The sequence below is a fragment of the Python bivittatus genome, unplaced genomic scaffold (genome assembly GCF_059951505.1).
Source record: "Python bivittatus isolate LINGU-HERP-01145 unplaced genomic scaffold, Pbiv_v1 ctg000080_np1212, whole genome shotgun sequence".
NCBI lineage: Eukaryota > Metazoa > Chordata > Lepidosauria > Squamata > Pythonidae > Python > Python bivittatus.
Window position 1 is genome coordinate 4138907 of NW_028277035.1, and position 20125 is coordinate 4159031.

Here is a 20125-nt window from a genome sequence, read left to right on the forward strand (position 1 = left end):
ATCTTAAGCACCCAGCAATGATTTCACAAAGGTCACTTTTAAAAATATGGGTTCTAATAACCTGGAGCATAGGGATTTGGGGTATGATTTTGGTTCCATTTTGAACAGTCTTGTGATTTAGCCTGCTTCCATCTTTTTGACATTAATGGAAGAGACATGAATTCTGTGTGGCATCTATAAATACCTATTTCATTTTTTTAAAGAAACAAGTAGACTAGAGGAGGTTCTGTTTCCAAAGTTGTAGCTCAAATTGTTTTCTTGGATAATTTTCTCAAGGCCATTATTATTAGCATGTGAACCATTACTTCCTAAGTAACACATCTAATGTTCTCTCTCCTGCAGCTTTATACTAAACACGGAAGAATAATCAACTGTTAGGAATTTCTTTTCTTCTGAGAATATGTATTTACAAGGAGCAAACATTTTCTTTGGCACAGCTAGAAATAACATACCAGAATTCTACAGATACTCTAGAAAAAAAAATGAAACATAATAAAAAGACAGAGATATTCCATAAACCTGAATTTTTCATCTCAGTGTTCGAAGAATTCTACCTTTGTAACAAAGTTGGGGATGGTCTAGCCTTCGTTTTATTAGGAGAAATAGCATCCTTCAATATTCCAGTTTCCTTAAAACGATTAACAAGGAATCAAATGATCCAAGCCTTTACCTTCTGGGCATCCCAATTTATGGTAGAATGTTCTAAAGAAGCCAATACAGCGGCTGCGGTTTCTATTTGGATTTTCCATTTACAGAAATGTATACGTGAAAATAAATCATATTGAGTTGAGACTCACTTCAGAGCAAACATGCTTAGAAAGGCTTCAGATGACTCACTGATATTTAATATGGACTGGAAGAAGAGGGTTTCCCACTTATTCTATACCCAATCTACCTTTCAAAATAGCCGGCTAGGTGAGGGATTTAGGCAACTGAACTGTGTTGTTACTACCTGTGTTTCCCTTAATTCTAGATTTCATGTATCTGAAATATCCAACTAGCTAAGGTAACTTGGAAGTGTGGGAGCACTAGAACTTTCCCATCTGACATAGGCAAGCAGCCTTTACTTTTAGGGACACAAATGGTCTTCATCACATGAAATAAAGAACATCTTAAATCTTTTACATACATAAGTTCATTTGAGGAAATGTGTTAATTTCTGCCGCTTATAACAAAAGCAAATGTTGCTTGAGGCAAATAAAAAGTGGGACACTTTTTGGAGGTCCACTATTACGATTTAACAGTTTAAGAACCACCTGAGGTAATATGTTTTCAGGAGAAAGGGGCACTCTTGCTGACCAATGATTCCATCTTTTTCTGAAAAAATTCACTTCTGTTTAAATTATCAAATATAAAGCAAGGACCATTTTGGTCTGTTCTCCTTATGCCATGGATGTGGCTTTCCAAATATAGCCAATAATACAGGATGGTGGGAATTATAATAAAACATCTGGAAGGCCACTGATTCTTTTCAGTGCCTTAGGTTTAGGCCGCATCATTAAGTGATAAAGCTCAAAATGTAATCAAATGTTCCCAAATGTCAACAGACTAATCTCTTCCACTGCTGCTAGATTTACTGAATTCTTTGACTTTACAGTGCTTTGGAGTACATGGGAGTACATAACTGCTGCAGCAAAGTGCTTTGAACACCATTTGGAAATCAAATTGGAAGCACTGCATAGGACTGTGTTCCCTGGACTTCTCATTTCAATATTTTGTTGCCATCTAATGAGAATGGGTAATCCTTCAAGAGATCCCTCAACAGAGAAATTCTCTTATTTAAGCAATGAAGCCAAATCCATAGATCTAAGAACAAATTTATTGGGAAAAGGGAAATATAAGGGAAAAAACAAGGGAAGGTAACTATCACAGAAACAGAATTTCCGATCAAGCCAATAGTCAACCAAATTAAACAAACTACGTATTATCTGACTGCCTAAGATCAATACAAGTGCATAGTATACCACATAAAAGACAGCTAAAGAGAGACTAACTGGGCCTTCTGCTTGGATGTTACTAGGCCCCTCCTTTCCTGTACTCTTCTCAGTTTTATAGACTACAGAGGATAAATGAGAGCCAGCATCTTTAAAAGGAACGACTATTGCTTTGCCCAATCAGGGAAAACTTTCCATCTTTGCTATCTGGGTCTAAGTCAGCAAATCAAAAATTAACCCAAACTGAGATACCCTGACCTGAATAGATTGAATTCAGCTTTTGTTTCCCAAAAAGCTTCTGTCCTATAATCCTATGCATACAATAGCATACCTGGTGTAAAACAGAGTGCACCTTTCTAATTCTATCAGGGGCCATTAGGAAGGTGGGCTTAACCACTAAATGATTTGCTGCCTAGACTCAGGATAGCATAGAGGGAGATTTAAACCAATACAGGAACAATATGCATTGTTGTCTCATTCCCTTTCTTATTTTGAACCAATGTGTTTCTCCAAAATAATTTTTCAAAGATACTTGTTCATTGTAGTTTCCTCAGAATAATAATCAGATATTTTGGTATTCCCATAAGCGCTAGAATAGGCCAGAATCTGGCATGATCTATACAAGGCCTTGCTATAGTCAATTAAACAAAGATAAAACTTCTTCCTAAATTATCTTGCTTTCTCCATTATCTAGTCTTATTACCTGATTGCAGGTCTTTCAGATCAATCTCGCTTACTTGATCTCTCTTTAATTTTCTAACTTTAACCCATGTATTTGACACCAATAATTCATGGTCTATTCTATAATCTGCACCTGGAAGAGTCCTGGCTTACTGAACTGCACTTCATTTTGTTTCCTATTATGTGGTTGATTTGATTTTAATATTAATCCAGTGGTGTCCTGGGTTAGAATCTGCATTTACGTTGCTTGAAACAGATGTTGGCAATGAGCCTCTTCTCTTTGCAAAACTCTTTTTCCTGCATTGTAGTTTAACCAACCCAAAGCTTCCTATAATTCAGATTCCTTCATTTCTCCGCTTTTGCATTTTAATATGTTCTTTTTAGATGCTACATTTAGCACCTCTTGCAATGTATCACCAAATTCCTCAAAGTCTCCCACTATTGCATCTGTAATAGCTGATACTCACAGGATATTACTAACAGATACTATACTGCTGTTTACTAGATTACAGCTGAGCATGTACTTAGTAATGTCTATGCCTACTCTGAAGTACTTGTTTAGCTTCACATGTGCTGTAGCACATCCTGACTATTTTATATTAGCAATGGGAGGCTATCTTTAAGTCCTTATACTGCACCGCGTCTAGTTTTCCAGATTCTTAGTGTTTTTGACTAGTTAGCATATAAAGAGAAAGACATGAATGAAATTTAAATAAAAAACAAGTTAAATAATGGAAAATAAGACTTTTATTTATTTATGTATTTAAAAAATCATCAAAACAAATAAAATTCAGAGCATTCCTGGCTCCACTCTTAGGATGGATTTGAGTACAGACTAGTTAGTTGGGCTTGCACTTTACAAGTGCCACAAAGACTTAGGTCTTGGTAAAATGTGAATTAAGCTCTATGGAAAACTCTAGGGTAAGTTGACTCAATGTAACAGTTGCTCAGAATAAGACATATATTTTCCCAAGTAAACAGTGACTTGTTTAAATGAGAAAATAAGGTGGATGTACCAAACTGATCTTTGCAACAAGAATTATTTTAAAAAATACTAGGACCGAGTTATTATACACGTGGTTCCTTCAAAACATGTATCTTTTTGTGATCCATAAAGATAATTTACAAGTGCTACTGTTCAAAAGAAGGCTACAAGAGCCCATTTTAGTCTTTAGCCTAAATACATTGTTTAGAAGACTTTCTCACAATATGGTAATCTGGTTTTGGCTTAACAGGATAGAAATATACAAGAACACACACAGCTAAACAGAATTAATCAATTACCACATAAAGCCGTAATTTTTAGAGTACTGGAGTCAAATCCTAATTTAAGTTTCTCTTATGTACAAGAATGCCCAATTTTATAAATAAAGTTTAATTCTTTTTTTTAAAAAGGAATAACCAAGTTTAATTTTTTTCATCAGTTTGGGAATCTGAAATATAAAATGTAACATCAGAAGCAAACGGTTGCTATAAATAAACAAATCTCATTATTATTAGAAAGAGATTTAAAAAGTTGTAATGCCATTCCCCTACTGCCTGTGGTTACTACTGCTAAGAATGTCATTATTAGTAGCTTTTCATGCAAACTGAAACAAAAAAGCTTCAGGTTTATTTTTTTGAAAATCAGATTCCATTAAACAGGAAACTCCACACACGGAGGGGTTCTTTTGTATCAGTCAAAACAATGCTCATTTCTTTCTTTCATATTAACTTCCTGATTAAAACTAATTTTAAGTAAGAACCGATGACTGAATAGATTTATCTAATTCCTTGTGTCACAAATATACCCATTCAATTTCTAGTTAAAGGGGATGTTCCCTGCCTGTCTAGTGTACAAAGAACCTGCAAATTGTATAACATTTAATATATCTTAAAACCCAAGCCATAGTCCATTGTATTGAGGTCCAGTAAAACAAGATTTAACTGTATTCAGAAACATAGTGGGCTGTTCCAGGGCATCCTTTCTAAAAACAGGATTCCTTCCATTTGCAGAGAGGAATGAGATTTAAAATGAGGTTCTTGCTGGGAGGAAGGCAGATGGAGAAGGAAATAATTCTTGAAAATTCTATTCACTACTCCTTACTAGCATTTTAAACATCTCTTCAGAGGGAACATTCAACTAAAATCACCACTCCTCCCACCCCTTAACTTCTCTAACAGAAGTGAGCCATAACTTTGGGCTCTAGCTAAGCTTGAGCCCCAGACCTAGGAACAACCTCTACTTGGTTATTTGGGAGTAGCCCTGACTGGGGTAGATGGATTAAAGCTCAAATAGGTGTTTCTTATGTCCATAGTCAAGTTGCAATGGAACCAGTATTAGTAATAGCCCTTCTGCTGTATTTCTTGTTGATATTCATAATTTACTTTTATTATTTATATCTCAATGTTCTGCCAATACCACACTCATCTGCCTTTATGATTTTGAATTCTTGGTTCTACACCACACTGATTTGGAAGATGTTAATTTCCATTAAACAAATATAGGGTACACAGTGGAAATGTATGCAAAATTACTACATTTGCAAAAACCATCCCAATTCCGCACAAATGTTTATAAGGAAGGATGCTGGAAAAGTAGGTAGTCAGCCTTTAATGCACTCATTCTTTCCCCTCCAGTACTTCCTGCATGCATGGAATTAAGGCTGACTACTGACATTTGAATCCCTGAAATTAGTGGTAACATTTTGGCACACACTGGAATCATAGAGGACAATTATGTGTCATATTTCTTATCTGGTCAGGAGCCAGTAAGTGGCCATGCATGAGCTGATTTCACATTGCACCATCCACTAGATATGGATTTTCTCAAACTTCTTCATTGTTATGTAGAATAGAAACAATCAAAAAGCACAACCTCCACTTCATACCTTGAAATGTAATAAAAACTCAATAACCACTTATTGCATTCTCAAGGGTGATCAGTGTGCAGGATCTTTTCATTATGCTGTATCTAGACTTTTCAAGTTGGAATGGAATTACCTTCATGAATGGAGATATAAGCACATCTCAGAACATAATACCAGTCTCTGTTACCAACAAAAGTGCCATTGAAGCAGCAGCATATCCTGAAATAATCCAGCTGTCATGGGATACATACAACCACGTTATTCAGGACAGAATACACACACACCTCAAATACCTACAACACTAGAACAGCAGATAAGAGTAGAAAGTTTGTAGGCTCCTGAAAAGCAGTTCTTCATTAAATAGATTTTTATTTATATTTATTTAGGCCCTACCCACTCCTTTTATGAAAAAAGCTCTCTACCTTCATATGTGTCCAGAAATTCCCACAGGGAGAGGTAAATGAGGCAGCTAGTTTCTCCCATCTCCATTTGTTTCTGGGGTATACTTCCAAACTGACTGCAAATATCTGCAGCTTTTCATTAAAATAGGAAGAAAAAAAAATGAAGCAATGATGATTAACTGCTGGTTCAAACAATACTTTCACAAGAGTCTCATTAGTCCATGACTGGATTGATGTTACTGATAAATTCAGAATTACAAAAGGTGCTTTTACATGTAATAATTTACACAATAGAAAAATCATAGCATGGTTCACTTGTGCTATAGTAAAGGATCTGCTGGCCAATTACAGAGTAATGGTTGTATGTCTGACCTCCAGTTGTAATGCACTAGAATTCATCTTGTAAACATATGACAATATTGGAGCAGGAATCAGGCTTTTAGAGTCTACCTGATTGTTTTAAAGACAGTAGAAATTTGCCATTTCCTTTGTTGACTGCATAGTGTTGGAAACCATAGGATGGCTTTGTAGACATCAGCATTGCCTTCAGTTTATTATACTTTTCTGGTGGAATATGGAAAAGAAGTTTGAACACATAGAAATCTTGAGTTTTCTCCTTTAGTTAGCAAGAAGTCAGGCTTTGATAACAGGGAACAGAAGTTAAAAGTTTAGATTTAAAAATAAAAATGGAGTGGGGAAGTCTTGAAAAAGCTTCAAGTATACAGCTGATGGGAGGAACAGAAGACATCTGGCTGGTTGCAACTATCTGCAGACAGGTCTTGTTATCTTTCATGGATGAGCACGACTTCCACAAGATTCCCTAATTCTGTCAAAAATAAAAATATAACTATCTGTCAGGGCAAGTTTCTTGTAACGTATGCATGTGACAATATGGACTTTCCTCGGAAAACGGATGCATCTTACATTACATTGCTTAGAAATAATCCTATCTTCTTCAACATCAAACGAATTTCTTTCACTATAACAAGAAATCAAATCAGAAGAAACTAGGGAAGGAGCCTTTGATTGTTCAGTATTTGGTAAGAATTTAGATTAGAAAAGATGTTTATCCTAAGATCTTGTCCACAATAAGACAGCAGGAGAAAGGTCTGTATGAATCCAGGTTTTTCTCCTAAGCAAAACCTAGTGTGCCTAGGATCCACTACCTGTTTATAAAGAATAATCAGAAAAAGAAAATAGATGGTGCTGTTTTCCTATGTGACCTTGTCACCTGCTTTCAGTCTCTTAGTAGCCCAGCCACACATCTCCCAGCTATATCAACATATACAATTTTAGAAAGGAAGATCTAAATACAAATAATTATCTTTGATGAAACATAGTTACCATGGAGGCACATAAGGCAACACCAATACAAGCAACTAACTATGTAAAAGACATTCTATTATATAATTGCACATTAAATTCTTATTCCTCCACTGCAGTATAAAATCTGATCTGATACCTTAACAGCAGCATTTTCAATTGAGTGCATTCTGTTTATATTAAAGATAACAGTTTGACAAAAGACTAGAATTAATGAGTGAAGAAAAGTCCTCCTCAGGACTTCTGATAAATAGAACGAAGTCAGTTTAGAGCATTAGAAATGGGAAATCTGATTACATGTAATGAGATAAGCTCTGTTCTTTATGGATATTCCCCATTATTCTCTAATTGCCTGCAATCTACAGTTTAGTCCACAGCTATAGATCTGACTAACTTTTATCATTGGTTGGTAAGAATGGGTATTTTGATGTGGTACCTGGAGGAACTACGCTCTTTGCTCACACAGTCATCGTGGGAGGTAGTATCACCATTTCCCATCATGCTGCATGTTCTTCGCTTTTTTCTTCGATGCATCATTCCTTCAGTTTCTGAGCTAGAATCACACTAAATAAACAAGAAATAATAACAATAAGTCCTGAATTTCAAAACTGCAATTTTCATCAGAAAAAGAGGCTATGACATTTGAGGAATAACATCTAGTACAGGTAGTCCTCAGTTAACAACCCTAATTGGGACCGGCAATGGTCATTAACTGAAGTGTCATGTGACTGCTCCACTTAGCAATGGCAGTTCTGGCAATTCCAGTTGTTGTCAAGTGAAACCCACGTGGTTGTTAGGAAAGGACCCACCTGGATCCAACCATTCTTGGAAAAAGGTAAGGGACTGCCTCCACTTCAACTCCCCCCATCCACCTATCTCTTCCCCATCTCTACCCTTTTGGCTGCCCCCACCGCCCAGCCCTGCCCACTGCACTATGCACCACTACTCTCTGCAAATGGAGGCTCTGGCCAGTGCACGAACAGAGGCCCTGGAATGAAAGAAGGTGGCACGAAAGAAGGCCCTGGCTGGTACAGTAGTGGCACATGGTGCAGCGGCACACAGGGCTGAGTGGTGGGGGCAGCTGGCAGCAGCAGGTAGGTGAGCAGCCAAAAGGCCGATGTAAATGTGGGTGGGCATGAATTTTGTTCATGTGACTGTGGGAGGCACTGCAACAGCTAGAACTTTGAGGTCCAGTCATAAGTCTCTTCGTTCAGCACCACTGTAACTTCAAACAATCGCTGAATGAATGGACATTAAGCAAGGACTACCTGTATGTTTTAAAAGTGCTACCCCATCCAGAAACAAAACAGGGGAGGTAGAAGATCCCTTGTGTATAAACAGTAGTTTTGTCTTGCTAGGGTCTAGTTTAAGCCTGTTCTCTCCCATCCAAAATCACACAGCCTCCAGGCTGTGGCAGGACTTCAACAGTGTTTCTGACCTGGAGTTATAATGTACAGTTGGGTATCATCAGCATACTGATAATTCTGGACTCCAAACTGTTGGATGATTTCCCCCAACAGCTTCATGTAGATGTTAAATAACAAGGGAGAGAAAAATTACCTCTGTGGCACCCCATAAGGGAGCAACCACAGTACCAACCTCTCCCTTGCAACCACCATAAACTGGAACTGACTACAAAGGAAGCAGCAAAACTACTGCAAAATAGTGCTTCCAATCCCCATACCCCACCCAGAACACCAGGGTCAATTATATTGAAGGCTGTTGAAAGGTGCAAAAGGACCAGAACAAGCAAACTACCCATGTCCAGGTCCTGATATAGGTCATCAGCCAGAGCAACCAATGTTGTCTCTATCCATTGCCAGAGTCTGAACCCTGATACCAGTCCAGATAATCCATTTCTTCTAGGATGCTCTATAGTTGGTTCCAAACCACTGTCTCAACAACCTTTGCTACAAAGGGAAGGTTAGAGACCAGGCAATAATTATCTAATACCTCCAGATCCAGAAAGGACCTCCTAAGGAGGGGGGCAAACCAATGCCTCCTTAAGGGCTGCTGGCATCAAACCCTCCTGCAAAGAGGTGCTCATAATCTCCCAGATCTACAGAACTATCACCCTCTCCAGCTATACAAAGGAGCCAGAATAGGCAAGAATCCAGCTTGCAGATGGCTCAGGACATCCTAGAGAAAATCCTATTCACTTTGTCAGAGGTAACAGGCTTAAAAGAAACCCAAGTAACTTGGCAAGACAGTGCCCTAGCCACCATGCAAGGCCCTGCCCAGGTGCAGTCCAGATTAAAGGGAATTTGAGGCAACTGCGCTGCAAAGTGCAACCAAACTAGGCGCAACAAACAGTAGGATGGCCCTTACTCAAAAGGGAGTTGGCCATCCAGAAAAGGGCTGCTGAATGATAAACAGCCAATGCAGTAAGAGAGAAGACATACTTAAATTTTGCCTATTTGTCCACCACCAGGTTGTGTATGGACATGGTCTTATGGATAGACCTGGCCTTAACCAGCACCAACTTAAGACCAGCTGCCCCAATAACCTGGCCACTGGTCCCCAGGTAGAGGCAGCTGAATTGTAAGAAAGGATCACCAATATATTGGAGACCTCTCTTTCCCTGACTTTAGGGTTAATACACATTCAGAGTTCTTTTGTGGTCTATCGATGGTTCACTATATGTGGGAATGAAATACCCTACTTGGAGGAGGCTATGACATCAGAGCTATGGATGTCATTTAGACTTGGTCATATGCAATTTCTCTCCAAAACGTTACTTCTGAATATGCTAATTGACGGTACAATTGGCAGAAACAGATTTTGCATGCTCATTTGAATTTGACAACACAGATCTTACAAGGTACTATCCTCCAGTACCATGGAGGACAGACAGATCCTTCTTAGGATTTCTTAGATTCAGTTACAGTAATAATGCCATTGATTTCAGTTGAGGATCATATCACCTTCTCTTTTCTAGAGCAGTTTAGATTTTTGCCCTTACCTCTATCTATAGCTCAGGTTAAATAGCAAGTGTGGTTTAGTTTTTATGTAGGTGTACTTGCAGCAGCCCAGTTCTTACCTCTGAATCAGAATCTGAAGAACTGGAGCTGGAAGAACTAGATGAATCACTAGAACTGTCTGAAGCAATGCCCGTTGATTCTTGTAAGTCAACAGAATCAGCCAGTGCAGCTAGTTCAGGATGTTCCTGCTTTAGGACCCTTGGGATGTATAAATAGAGGATAAAAGCATTATATGTTTTGAAGAGATAAGGAGGGTAAATACCACATATCCTACTCTTCACTCCATAGGCCACTCAGAACAATTTTCTAGCATAATGAAAAGAAAAATGATATATCCTGCCCTCCTCCTCAAGCAATAAATTAAAAAGCAGCAACTTAATAAAAGCTAGATATATAACCAGGGTACAAAATCTCTGTTGCCAAACAGAGGAAGAAGCAAGCCTCTCATAAATGTTTGTTTTGCCAAAGTGTCATCCATCTCAGGGCAGCTTTCCTTGAGATTTTGCCGAGGCTTCTTCCCAGAGATCTGCCCAGCTGGGGCTCCATAATGGATGGGAACTCACTTTGCCCTCTCAAGATTGAGCTTTTACTGCCCATTTTATTAATTTAGGAAGCAAAATATTTCACTGGTAAAATCAACTACTTTTTTCTATCTGCCACATTTCAGGTAATTTTTAAAGGTTTTCTCTAAGTGTTTAATTGGCATTAAATCAAAAAACAATATACAGGAACTGATGTTTACACACAATGTATGGAGCATCAAACTCCTACGGTTATAAAATACTGATTAGGTATCTCAGGTAGCTAAGTGAAATCAGTGGTGGGATTCACAAATTCTCTGTTCCCAAAACACGATCCAAATTAATCCAACTACAGAATAGCCTATCAATGTTGACCTTAAAAGTGTGAAGCTGCCTAGCAAAAATACAACAGGAGAGGGCTATTGCCCGTATGGACTTATTTGTCAGTTTCCCAAAGACCAGGCAATAAATTGTTATGGGAAAGAAACTTGGAATACCTAGGCCCTTGGTTTGATCCAGCAATGCTCAATTGGAGACAAAAGACTATTCATACATGAAAGCGTAGAAATCCTGAGACTAGTTGGGAAGCATTTGCATCCACAATAAAGTTAAGAAGCCTCACCCTTAATTTTATTGCTTTAATTAACACCACATTAAAATCACTTTAATCGCTAATCTATCACTTTAATATTAGTTTGGTGTTTAATAACTGAGTGATCAAACATTCTCAAACTTAAAACTATGCCTTTGAAATACATATAGTTGAGTCACCTTAATGAATCTTGAAATCCAGAAGCCTAATCCTCCTTCTGGACTCCATGCACGATGTTGCTATTACAAGCCAGACTGTCCAGAAAGTCTTTCCAAAATGCAAAAAACTTAATTAGATTTGCATTTCACATACTCTGTTAAGCATAATTCCAGGTGTCTGCATTGCTCTAGGATGCAACATCTGGCTTATCCAACCAGCACCTGGGAAATCATTGAAGTCACATTGACATTTCTCACCTGTACCATTTTCTTGATAACTTTGGTCTTCCCCTTACTGTCTTGTGCCACACCACAGGGAAGTTTGTACAGCTGGCAAAATTCTGAGTGACAGCAATAGTCGTGTCAAGATTGAGAACAACATGCCACCAGCCACCTACAAATGCAACACTGTAGAAGCTTATGATCATCAACAGAAGAAAATATGTAAATCATTCTGTTTTAACTATAACGTTACAATCAGTAAATAGCTTGCTTGTGTGGGAGACTTTTTTCTGTGTAATACATCTCATAGGACTGGTCATCAGTAGCAACTAATCCTGTATCAGATTTTCAGCACAAGTCCACTCCTGGTTTTCCACATATTGTAGAGAACTTGGAATTGGGGAGGGAATGGAAGTGATAGAGAAAAAAACAAAAAAATTTTTTTTGCAAAAACTGTCAGATTTGCACTACTTCTTTATGTACAATCCCAGACTCAGATTCTCTGCATAGAAAGGGGACTACATGGTATAGCCTTTTCCATCACTGTTTATCAGGTGACTGAATTCTCTAGACAGTAGATTAAAATAGTCATAGGGTAGACATACTTTCTTATGATGAGATTGGTTAAAAACACGTACCACTAACTTTTCCAGCTTTTAATTATCTTTAACAGATAATGCCAGAGAAAATTTGGTGCTGGAATATTCTGAGTTTAAACAAATCAGGAATATTAATATTTAGAATAATTAAGACACCGTTAAAATGTAGTTAATAAAATAAGCAAGCAACTAACACAAAACCTGATTGAAATTCATATTCAATTTCTCTAATTGCAGTAGACGTTATCAAACCACAAAAAATTATTTATTCAGTTTATATCATACCTTTCCATCAGGAGCTTAAGGTGGCATACACAGAGCTCCCATTTTTCTTCATAACACCAATTGTAGGAGGTAGACTGTGCTGAAAGTGTGTGACTGCCCAAAATCACTCAGTGAGCTTCCATGGCTAAGGGTGGACTTGAACCTGGGTCTCCCTGGTGCCAGTCCAACATCATAACCATTACACTATGTTTTAGTAAGTAAAATTATTTAATCAGATTATTGGCCATAGGGACTTTATTTCCATTTCATGGAACACTGAAAGGACAAGGGAGATTATTTCTCCCAACTATGTAAAAGACATCCTAAAATGAGCATCTACTTTGCACATATAACTATATAAATGCAATGAATTTTAAGAAGCTATTTTAAGAATGATCATCTTGTCAATCCTCTGATTGCGCTAATTAAGGAGACTGTTGCTCAAAAGACATTATTCATGGATTTATTCATCATAACTTCCATAGCACTCTAATTGTTTAGAGCATCCCTATTTCAGTTTCCTTTCCTTCTATACTAGGTTTATTCAGCTATCCATATGCCATGTATCCTTTATGTTTGATACACTATTGGATATATAAGAGAAGCCTCTGCAACTTCTCTAGGCCCCTTGATTTTAAGGAGTGGCAGCTGCGCTCACAGGCTTAGGAATCTTCACAAAACAATTATTTTATTAGGAGTATGTTCTTCTACAAGAGACAATCTTTTGATCACTACTTGTGAATTTGAGAGGGAGACCTAAGGTCCACAGTAAACACAGCTTGGAACACCTGTGGAACAGCTTGACCCCCAAGGCAAGAATGTTCCTAAGCTTATAGTCTTCCAAAGGCTAGTGAAGATATGCGTCTTTTGGAAGGCTTTTGGAGATTAACCATATACATTCCCTGTCACCAGAATGGTTGCTGTTGCTGTATTATGACACAATATGATATGACTTTGTTATAAACATAGTAACAAAATATATAAAAATTATAGCACCCAGAGTCCTCCAGGATGCCCTGGTTAATAAATCTAAGAAAGAAAGACAGGGTCATGCCACGTGTTGATAAACCTATCATTGTTCTCTCCCCCCATCCTTGTTTTGTGAGCGTTAGGATTTTTACTTTTTTTCCCTCTAAAACTTATTTTAGAGCTTACATTTCAATTTCTGTAGGTTCGCCATCTCAAAGCAATACTTTAACAATTCCATTATCAAAATACAATGACATGAAGGGGGCAGTAGAGGCCACAAAAAGGGGCCACAGACTAGCCATCCCTACTTTAGAATAAAATATCGTACTTCAACACAGAGTTTAACAAATAGACATACCTGGCACAAAAACAGTTTCTCCAGGTTTTTGCACTATTTCCAAGGGTTTGAACTCTGAAGGCCAAGTAGGAAGTTGAGTTCGGGGATATATTACTCTGAACCAAGTGATGGCTTCATCTTGCTGATTGCCTCCTTCTTCACGAGTCACTTTGATCAGCTCTCTGGGAGTGCTGGTAGGGAAGAGACACCAGCGCTTATGTCCATGGACTAAGGCATTCCATGCACTGGTTCCCAGAGGGTCAATGTGAATACCTGTTCCTGAACGGGGTGGGCCCATCACAAACCACCTGCAATATTAGAAAACTTAATTATTTTCCTTGTAATTCCTTATTCCCCAAAGTAAGGATCTCCTCTCTTTTTCTAAAGTAGACTGAAACAGTTTGTTCCATTTTCTCACTACAAATATGTTAAAAAAAACACACACAAGAAACTGTTCACTGTAAGTTAGACTATTGATCTATGTAGCTCACTATTAGCCATACAGTGACAAAATTTCATGAAGATGTCAGCTATTTCTATATTTCTGAATAAAAAAATGGAAGACTAACTCTGTCATTCCCTTCCCAATGGAAAACATTGTTTCAAGACAGCTACACAGGTCAGGGCAGTTTATTTTACAACATGTAAATCCTGACCAATGAATAATTGTTTTCAGAGTGTCCCATGAACATCTCATTCTGTGAAGAAAGGATTTCAAAATCTGATGATTTAAAAAGTTTAGGGGAACAGAAAAGATAAGAAATACAAAGCATCACAAGTTTACTATAAAGAATGAGGTCAAGAATGGATAGAAAATATTATCCTACAAAAACTTTTAACATCTCAACAATTTAACACAATCATCCAATATTATGTCCTGGCAGTTATCTCAAAGACGGAGATAAATAAAATATTGTTTTATTTCCCCAATGATAATAGAACCCAACTGCTTTAAGATTTAACTGTGGACATTGTTAAGTGCAGAGTCTAAACAATATAATTCAGAACTGCAGAAAAGATGCATTAAAACAATAGAGCAACCTTTATCAGTCCAGTGCTGTTCATGTATTCAGACTGCAATTCCCAGAATCTGTACTCAGTATTGCCTCTGACACATTTAGAGAGTGCTATATTGGGTAAGATCGCAGTAAGAAAAGAGAGAAGACAGCTGACTGCACAAGTTCACTCTTCTTTTATACTAAAATCCCTTAGGAGATCTTTTTAGAATTTTCCCATTACATATTAGCTTTACCTGGGGTTTAAGTGGTTTACAAATTATAGCTCAAATGTAGCTGCTATTTGGAAAACCTTACTGAAAGCTCAAAAATTTAAAGAACCCTCTCAGTTCTAGTGTGCCTGGGCTGAAAGTGCAGGACAAATGAGAATACTGGACACTCACTGGTCTGTAAGCCAGCTTAAAACTCAGTCTTTTGTTGCTTGGGGATAGTTAGTTTATACCTGTAAGGTGGCCTTCTCTTCTCTCCTGCATATTTGAACAGATCATCAGTGAAGAATTTGGGCACCCTGTAGTCCTCCAAAAGTTTCTTGCGCTTTGGATGCTCCCCATAACTGCTGTCAAATATATAGAGAGGACTATCATCTCGTGTAGTCTCCATGTACTCAATGTAATATTTCATCTTCATCTTCACAGAATAACCATCGTTGTCCTCCCCACACTTGAATTTCTGGTTCCTGTATTTGCGCTTCAGACGCTCCAGAGTCCACTTCTCTTGGGCCGACCACCCTGCCTGAGCATTTAACAGGACAACAGGCTTATAAGGTTTCTCATATCTTTCAATGAATTCTTCCACTGACAAGTGGAGGGCATCTGCTCTTTCCACATTATCCTGCAAGAATGAAGAACTACCTTTAAAACAATGTAACACAGAATGCAATATAGTAGAACATTAATGATCCTATTAGCCACACAGAAAGAGACCTACAGAGCAAAAATGCTTTAAAATGTTATATGTTAAATTCCCATCTTCCTTATGATCTGCATAAATATATGCAGGATTATCCAGGTATTCCTACATGAAGTGGCTTTTATTTTTTGTTTTTAAACGGTAGTGTCCTCAGTGCATGGGAGATAATAATTCTTATACAAGGCCATACTAGTTGCATTCTCATGAAAAAATGCAGTGATTTTAATGTTTTAAGCTACGGAATCCCATAAAGAAATGCCACTGAGTTCAACAGAAGTTACTCCAGGTAAGCAAATATAGAATCAAAATCTTAATGTATAATAATATTTCAAATGATAGCTGTCAAACTGATTAGTTTTTTTCCCTGACAGAGAAATGTGTGAAAAGACATGCTGTTTAATATGCATTTAAAGTGCTGCACTGTATTTTTAAACACACATGTGAGCAAAGTAAATTGAAATTTTGCTTACTCTTACTCATCATGAAGATGAGGCAAACAACAAACTTATCCCATTATTGAAAAAAACACCTGAGATAGGTTTTGCAGTGCTTTGCATTCAGTTTGAAAAGTCCTCAGGAGTGCACTGTGGCATGAACACAAACTTACCTGCAACTGTTTAAAGCAGCCACACAAACCTGGGAAAAGACTAATCTGCTTTAAAGAGTTGCAGTCAGGTACTACACTTGTACCCCCACATACTCCAAAGTACTACACAGCTCTTACCTGAAAAAATCTTCAGGAACAAGTAATGAAAAAAGAGAACAATAAATAATATTTTGCATCTAATCTAAAAGCATCTAAGAGCCTTATCATAGCTCTTATCCTCAAAAACAGTAAATAGCATGGAAGTTTTCACAGATGCCTAAATTGGTATGCAAAATAGATTTTGTGATTTTCCTCACAATTTTTATCACAACATTCATCTTTTAGGACAGCCAATGGAAATCTGCAACATATGAAGGCTGATCCTTTGCCTTTATTTGAAATATTCTTATCAAATTCAATGGGGTTTACTTACAGGCAACTTAGGATAATGCAGCTTTTGCAGCGAACAGTAAGGATAGTACTAATCAGTTTGAGCACATTTTGGCCAATGTGCCACATGTGCAACCAAACTCAATTTTACCCCAAGCACACTCATGTTGTTCTAGGCAAGCTAGGATTACTAATCTAGAGACTTCTTTGTAAGCTAACATACTGTTGCCTACATCCCACAAACATGGAAGTATATACAGTAGAAGCAAGGATGGCTTGCAAAGATAGGAAGCTACGGATAAGTATACTGTAGTCAATGGTGTTGAAGTAAAACAGTTTCAGTTATGTTTCCTTTTCATTTTCTTAAGCTTACTACTTTTTACTTCTCTTCTGTGCTCTGCATAAAAAGGAATGAAAGGAAACGAGCATTTCACAAATCTATATATGCATACTTAGTATTCAGATTTTAAGTGGGCGCAATCCACTCTGAAGGTAAAATTACAGGTTTAAAAGTAGAACATGACACTAAAAGCTTTCAACTAATGTTATCTTAATATCACTATTTCTAAGACACAAGTTTCTGTGTCATTCAGCAACTTCTCTTCAATTTAAAATAGCTCAAGCACTATTTTGTGACCTTTCTTCAAACACCACTGAACAAGAATTTATGCATTTGCCTGACATGACTTATATTAACAAAGATTTTTATAATACTGAAGCTATTTCTCAGATTTCCTGCAATCAGTGCTGATGTCTTCCCTTTAAACTTTAGAATGCCCTTTGTGTTACATAGGCCATTTATCATGAATGCATGACTTATGAATGCATAATTTGATAAATACACCCAAGTGTTTTTGACAAACAGGCACAGATAAGATTATCTATCTGAACAAAGGCATACTGAACACTTAGTTATGTGCTAGTACAGTAACAGGCTTTGAAATCCAGACTCTGTTACCAAAGTAGCCAGATACAACTTTTAAATGTAAAAGCTACAGAAAAAGAAAAGCAGGCTATGAATTTGCCATTATTTACTTTCAATCCTAGTAAGGTTGCAAGATAAGGTCTTAAAACCATACAAAACTTACTCAGGACAGGAGATGGGGCAATCAAAAGGAACAGGGAGGAGAAACAGTCTATTTTCTAAATGTGAGCAAAGTGTAGAACTGAATCCACTGGTTGATCTCTGGGTGATGCACAACACAACCACAAAGGTTTTGACTTCTTATTGTTTAATAGCAAGAATACCATCACTCCTGTCTCTCCTTCTCCAGAAAAATCAGATTTGTGAAGCAAAGAAGACTTGAAGGAAAATCAAAACAATTCTCATGGAAAAGGATTGCAGTCCCAAAACAAATCTCTGATTGAGAATGAGGTACTCTGTACCTGAAGTTGAAGTGGACCCACATCCATACCCTTACCTTCCATTCATTATTTTATAAAAACTACTGAGATATCTATCTCACTAGCATTTCTTTAAATTTGCCTATATGCTGAAGCATACACATACATAATAAACTACATGGGCAGGTCCATTAAGTCATCATGAGTTCAGCTCAACTTGAATGCAACTTTATCCACTTTATTTGTAGCATGCCTCACTCCTCCTTATGGTGGGTTCAGTTACTATTCCATTTAAAATGGGGCATAATTTATCTCAGCAGTAAATAACCCAGTTATCTTATTTACAGCTACTGAAAACTACACCACACATAATTAAAAAATGCTTACTTCCACATGAACAGGACTGGATTCCATGAAAATATACAAATACAAGGATTTATCTAACATTTGCTCCTCTCCAGCTTGCAGACTTCCTCTTAACTTTTAGAAGGTAACGGTAACCCCACTTCCTTGCTACTATAGCTTTCAGCATTTCATAATTAAAAGCATTATATTATCAATCTCATCGCATCAGGCTATTCTTACAAGACCTATCTTTTATAATTCACCTTTTCTTTACTTTCTATATTTTGTCTAAACTAATCTCTGCCTCCACTATATTCTTCTATGAAATCTGCTTTAGATAAAGAATACTAGATTATCTCCTCAGCACATCAAAAGACCTTAAAGTGATTACCTGCCAAAAACATGTCCTTTTTCTCTTTCTTCCTTTACTACCCCATTGATATCTATAATTCTGGTAAATAAGGAATAGAAAAGCAGCGATGATTCATGTTTTCTCTCTTTTTTTCCCCAAAGGGCAGCTAGTCTGTGTCAACAGGCCTGGCATATATTTATTTACTTAAAAGCAAGCCTTATTCCATTTAACCTGGCTTAATTTGGAAGAAACATGTATAGGATTGCACTGCTAATTTAAAAATAGCATCAAGTTAAAAATACATGAGTATAGGTTCTCTCTGACAAACATCGATTCTTGTCCAGGAACAGTTTCCATGTTTATGCAGCAATAGGTCCCACTGAGTTCAACCGGGGCATCCTTTACACACGTGCATAACACCGCAGCAGAACCACCCACAGTTGCTTTCCCCACTTTAATGGAAACACAAACAGTACAAAATACACAGAACCCACGAGAGGGGTTTAAGCTAAGGTGCTAGAGACCCTCCTCACCTGAGACCAGGGTCCCCAAACTCTTCAGCTCCTCGACCCGTTCATGAAGTTTCAGATTGGTCACCGACCACCAATCATTTAATATAGGGAAACAATTTCACAAATACTACTTTAAGAGTACTGTACTATGAATAGTCCTAACAACAATAATGGATAGCCCTATCGACCCTTGAAGTCGATATTGACCACTCTGGGGAAGCCTGAGAGCCTATACAATGCCCATAGACACTAGGGGGCTAAGACCCTCGATTCTCTCACAGCCCAACCTACCTCGCGGGGTTGCTGTTGGGAAGATCAAACGAAGACAGACCTACCTGCGCCCAACTCGCGTAAGTCGCCTTGAGCTCCTGGAGCACGAAATCCGATGCACAAGCCGAGCCACCTCTCTCAGCATCCCCGGGCGAGAGAGCTGCATCCCTCCCGTCCCGACAGAAAGGCTGTCCGGCCGCGGCCTTCGGCTGCCGCCCTTTCCCCGCCGCCCACCTATCAGCTGCAGCCTTCTCAGGCGGCTCCCCGCGTCCCGCTCACCTTACAGCCCGCCGGGTTTAGCGGGAAGCTCTCGCAGTAGTTGTGGCGAGTCCAGTCGAGGGAGTCCTTGAGCTCGGGACGCGCGCTTCGCTTCGCCTCACGGATGCGCTTCTTGCTCTTGTGGTTCATGCTCCCCACGCGGCTCTCTCCTCCCCGCCCGTCTCTTCCGGCTACGGATTCCGCGACAGCGCCCTCCCGAACAACAGCGCCCCGCCGCTTCCAGAAATTTCACCTCCGCGCCGACTCAGCCGCCGCACCGCGGCCTCGACGCGACCCGCCTTGCTTCAACCT

The 20125-nt window shown here is 38.3% G+C and overlaps 1 protein-coding gene across 1 annotated transcript; it reads right to left on the bottom strand.

Annotated features, from left to right (window-relative positions):
- Positions 1–1805: 1805 nt before the first annotated feature.
- JMJD6 (jumonji domain containing 6, arginine demethylase and lysine hydroxylase) lies at positions 1806–20112 on the bottom strand. Its single transcript, XM_007436771.4, has 7 exons — positions 19835–20112; positions 15290–15678; positions 13853–14139; positions 11699–11834; positions 10229–10367; positions 7625–7752; positions 1806–6691 (listed from the first exon to the last, which is right to left on the bottom strand). Exons 1-7 carry the CDS (start codon positions 19961–19963, stop codon positions 6655–6657), a joined length of 1245 nt encoding a protein of 414 aa, XP_007436833.1. The 5' UTR covers positions 19964–20112; the 3' UTR covers positions 1806–6654.
- Between the last annotated feature and the right edge of the window lie 13 nt (positions 20113–20125).